Source organism: Salvelinus namaycush, chromosome 3 (genome assembly GCF_016432855.1).
Source record: "Salvelinus namaycush isolate Seneca chromosome 3, SaNama_1.0, whole genome shotgun sequence".
In the NCBI taxonomy this organism is placed as follows: Eukaryota; Metazoa; Chordata; class Actinopteri; order Salmoniformes; family Salmonidae; genus Salvelinus; species Salvelinus namaycush.
Window position 1 is genome coordinate 9,523,522 of NC_052309.1, and position 5,000 is coordinate 9,528,521.

The 5,000-nt window shown below is 42.9% G+C and overlaps 1 protein-coding gene across 3 annotated transcripts in view; it reads right to left on the minus strand.

Moving 5' to 3' along the window:
* Nucleotides 1–5,000, minus strand: part of LOC120044909 (rab GTPase-activating protein 1-like) — a 161,748-nt gene that overhangs the window by 28,072 nt on the left and 128,676 nt on the right. For 2 of the 3 annotated variants that reach the window (XM_038989642.1, XM_038989640.1), the window contains one exon: nt 1,709–1,852. In XM_038989642.1, coding sequence (XP_038845570.1) covers nt 1,709–1,852 — 144 coding nt within the window. Of the gene's footprint in view, nt 1–1,708; nt 1,853–2,201; nt 3,348–5,000 lie in introns of those variants that run through there. The other variant, XM_038989643.1, reaches the window with a different exon arrangement.

The window sequence follows — 5,000 nt, forward strand, 5'->3', positions numbered from 1 at the left end:
GTTGGTAGAGGGTTGGTAGAGAGAGAGAAGGTAGAGGGAGGGAGAGGGTTGGTAGAGAGAGAGAGGGTAGAGGGAGGAAGAGGGTTGGTAGAGAGAGAGAAGGTAGAGGGAGAGAGAGGGTTGGTAGAGAGAGAGAGGGTTGGTAGAGAGAGAGAGAGGGTTGGTAGAGAGAGAGAGAGGGTTGGTAGAGAGAGAGAGAGGGTTGGTAGAGGGAGAGAGAGGGTTGGTAGAGAGAGAGAGGGTAGAGGGAGGGAGAGGGTTGGTAGAGAGAGAGAAGGTAGAGGGAGGGAGAGGGTTGGTAGAGAGAGACGGTAGAGGGTTGGTAGAGAGAGAGAAGGTAGAGGGAGGGAGAGGGTTGGTAGAGAGAGAGAAGGTAGAGGGAGGGAGAGGGTTGGTAGAGAGAGAGGGTAGAGGGAGGGAGAGGGTTGGTAGAGAGAGAGGGTAGAGGGAGAGAGAGGGTTGGTAGAGAGAGACGGTAGAGGGAGGGAGAGGGTTGGTAGAGAGAGACGGTAGAGGGAGGGAGAGGGTTGGTAGAGAGAGAGAAGGTAGAGGGAGAGAGAGGGTTGGTAGAGAGAGGGTAGAGGGAGGGAGAGGGTTGGTAGAGAGAGAGGGTAGAGGGAGAGAGAGGGTTGGTAGAGAGAGACGGTAGAGGGAGGGAGAGGGTTGGTAGAGAGAGACGGTAGAGGGAGGGAGAGGGTTGGTAGAGAGAGACGGTAGAGGGAGGGAGAGGGTTGGTAGAAAGAGACGGTAGAGGGAGAGAGAGGGTTGGTAGAGAGAGACGGTAGAGGGAGGGAGAGGGTTGGTAGAGAGAGACGGTAGAGGGAGGGAGAGGGTTGGTAGAGAGAGACGGTAGAGGGTTGGTAGAGAGAGACGGTAGAGGGAGGGAGAGGGTTGGTAGAGAGAGACGGTAGAGGGAGGGAGAGGGTTGGTAGAGAGAGACGGTAGAGGGAGGGAGAGGGTTGGTAGAGAGAGACGGTAGAGGGAGGGAGAGGGTTGGTAGAGAGAGACGGTAGAGGGAGGGAGAGGGTTGGTAGAGAGAGACGGTAGAGGGAGGGAGAGGGTTGGTAGAGAGAGACGGTAGAGGGAGGGAGAGGGTTGGTAGAGAGAGACGGTAGAGGGAGGGAGAGGGTTGGTAGAGAAACACAAAGTGAAAGGAAGGGAAAGGGTTGGGGGGACACAGAGAGAGAGGTTGACTTCAGAAAGAAAGAAAGTGCAGGTAGAAAGCCGTGGAGACAGGAAGTGAGGGTAGAAAGCCGTGGAGACAGGAAGTGAGGGTAGAAAGCCAGAAAGGGTTAGGGAGAGGGGATAGGGGTTAGGGAGAGGGTATAGGGGTTAGGGAGAGGGTATAGGGGTTAGGGAGACGGTATAGGGATTAGGGAGAGGGTATAGGGGTTAGGGAGAGGGTATAGGGGTTAGGGAGAGGGTATAGGGGTTAGGGAGAGGGTATAGGGATTAGGGAGAGGGTATAGGGGTTAGGGAGAGGGTATAGGGATTAGGGAGAGGGTATAGGGGTTAGGGAGAGGGTATAGGGGTTAGGGAGAGGGTATAGGGGTTAGGGAGAGGGTATAGGGGTTAGGGAGAGGGTATAGGGGTTAGGGAGAGGGTATAGGGGTTAGGGAGAGGGTATAGGGATTAGGGAGACGGTATAGGGGTTAGGGAGAGGGTATAGGGGTTGGGGAGAGGGTATAGGGGTTAGGGAGATCGATACCTCACAGAGTAGCAGGTCTATGATGTGGAACACCATGTAGAGGGGGAACTTGGCTGTGAAGAGTGTAAGGAACCACTGAGAGGCGTACATATGAGCCTCAAGACCCACATTCAGGAAGTGGTTATACAGGTCTGGGATGTACTCCTATTAGAAAAGTATAGAGAGAAACAGTTACATTACAGTCATGAACAACAGCAGGACACACACACACACACACACACACACACACACACACACACACACACACACACACACACACACACACACACACACACACACACACACACACACACACACACACACACACACACACACACAGAGAAGATGTGAAGATGGCTCTGTATTGAATGGCCTCCGTGTTGCAAGCTCTGACCCAACTTTGCTATTTTGTGATTCTTTAGTAATTTATTGTACTTCATTTTGTCTAAATCTATCCTCTATCCTTTCTTACAACCAACAAGAACTTTAGAACATCAGATCGGCAGTTACTTACCTTAAGTCGAAGTTGAAGCCGGAATTACCTGCCCTGGGATCTCTCTGTAATTCCGACCCAATTTTGGGGCTACCCAAGAGGAAACACTGACGTTACAGGCAAGCGAGGGGGGATCCTGGCAAGATTAAGGAACATTTTCGTTTTCCTGTCTTTTATATTAGAAAGTCTGTAAGTTTTTTTGCTTGAACGATGAAGCATCTTTTTGTTTGTAAACTTGCAATCCGAAGTGCCACACGGCCATCATCTCTGTGGACGTGCAGTAAAGCCTGTGGTGAGTGTGTGTCTGAAAGAGCCCCTCTCTCGCCAGGGAAGTGGTCATATTTATTGGATGGACATTCTTGTCCTGCGGTGGAATGTAGACAACAGTCACGATAACAGCTGAAAACTCTCTCGGGAGGTACAAGGGTCAGCATTTGACCATCAGGTATTCCAAGACGGGTGAACAATGGGTCGACACTTCCACCGTGCTTGAGTCAGCACACCAGTTGTTGTTGTTGATGAAAAAGCAATCCCCTCCCCCCTGGATTTCCCCGACTCCACCGTCTTGTCGGCATGGTGAATGGAGAATCCACCGAGTTGGATAGCCATGGGGGTATCTTGTCCGAAAGCCGTGTTTTAGAAAAGCTGAGAAGATTGCAGTTTCGAGAGTCCTGTTGGCAGCAAGAATGTAGGGAAGAGGTGGCCGGTTCTCCCTTCGCCTTATAATTCCTCTAATTATAATACCTTATAAGGCAATAAATGAAGGCTATTGTTTGCAGTAAATTCAAGATATCATGTAAGTGCGAGCAAGTGCGGTCAAAAAAATATACCGCTCCCCCGTCTAACCAAGACTCCTCCTCGTTGGCCCGACTTCCTTCCTCAAATAACCTTTCCTCCTCCCGTAGCCACCGCACCGGCCGCAAGGGGTATTCATCTCCAATAATGGCTTCACACTAATAATTCAACTAATAATGCTCTGATTATTGTATAGAAATACAAATTTGGCTATTTGGCTCTAACAAAGAAAAATAACTGGCACTGAACTGTACCATGCTTTAACCAAGCAGAAAAACATACATCCAGAGGCTGCTTTTTTGGTTGCCGGTGATTTATTTATATATAATTTATATATTTCTGGTTGCCGGTGATTTATTTATATATTTCTGGTTGCCTGTGATTTATTTATATATCATTTATATGTTTCTGGTTGCCGGTGATTTATTTATATATTTCTGGTTGCCGGTGATTTATATATATATAAATTATATATTTCTGGTTGCCGGTGATTTATATATATATAAATTATATATTTCTGGTTGCCGGTGATTTATTTATATATTTCTGGTTGCCGGTGATTTATATATATATAAATTATATATTTCTGGTTGCCGGTGATTTATTTATATATTTCTGGTTGCCGGTGATTTATTTATATATTTCTGGTTGCCTGTGATTTATATATATATAAATTATATATTTCTGGTTGCCGGTGATTTATTTATATATTTCTGGTTGCCTGTGATTTATATATATATAAATTATATATTTTTGGTTGCCGGTGATTTATTTATATATAATTTATATATTTCTGGTTGCCGGTGATTTATTTATATATTTCTGGTTGCCTGTGATTTATCTATATCATTTATATGTTTCTGGTTGCCGGTGATTTATTTATATGTTTCTGGTTGCCGGTGATTTATATATATATAAATTATATATTTCTGGTTGCCGGTGATTTATTTATATGTTTCTGGTTGCCTGTGATTTATTTATATATTTCTGGTTGCCGGTGATTTATATATATATAAATTATATATTTCTGGTTGCCGGTGATTTATTTATATATTTCTGGTTGCCGGTGATTTATATATATATAAATTATATATTTCTGGTTGCCGGTGATTTATTTATATATTTCTGGTTGCCGGTGATTTATTTATATATTTCTGGTTGCCGGTGATTTATATATATATAAATTATATATTTCTGGTTGCCGGTGATTTATTTATATATTTCTGGTTGCCGGTGATTTATTTATATATTTCTGGTTGCCGGTGATTTATATATATATAATTTATATATTTCTGGTTGCCGGTGATTTATATATATATAAATTATATATTTCTGGTTGCCGGTGATTTATATATATATAAATTATATATTTCTGGTTGCCGGTGATTTATATATATATAAATTATATATTTCTGGTTGCCGGTGATTTATATATATATAAATTATATATTTCTGGTTGCCGGTGATTTATATATATATAAATTATATATTTCTGGTTGCCGGTGATTTATTTATATGTTTCTGGTTGCCTGTGATTTATCTATATCATTTATATATTTCTGGTTGCCGGTGATTTATTTATACAGTGGGGCAAAAAAGTATTTAGTCAGCCACCAATTGTGCAAGTTCTCCCACTTAAAAAGATGAGAGAGGCCTGTAATTTTCATCATAGGTACACTTCAACTATGACAGACAAAATGAGAAAAAAAAATCCAGAAAATCACATTGTAGGATTTTTAATGAATTTATTTGCAAATTATGGTGGAAAATAAGTATTAAGAGCAGTCTGAATGAGAGCAGTCTGAATGAGTGGACCCTAAAGTGTCACAGAGCTTTTTCATACGCACGACCGAGAGAGTGCCTTTCTTGTTTACCTTTAAATTGACAACGTTATTGTCCGGTTGAAATATTATCGATTATTTAGGCTAAAAACAACCTGAGGGTTGAATATAAACAGCGTTTGACATGTTTCTATGAAATTTACGGATACAATTTGGATTTTTTTGTCTTCCTGTTTTGACTGCG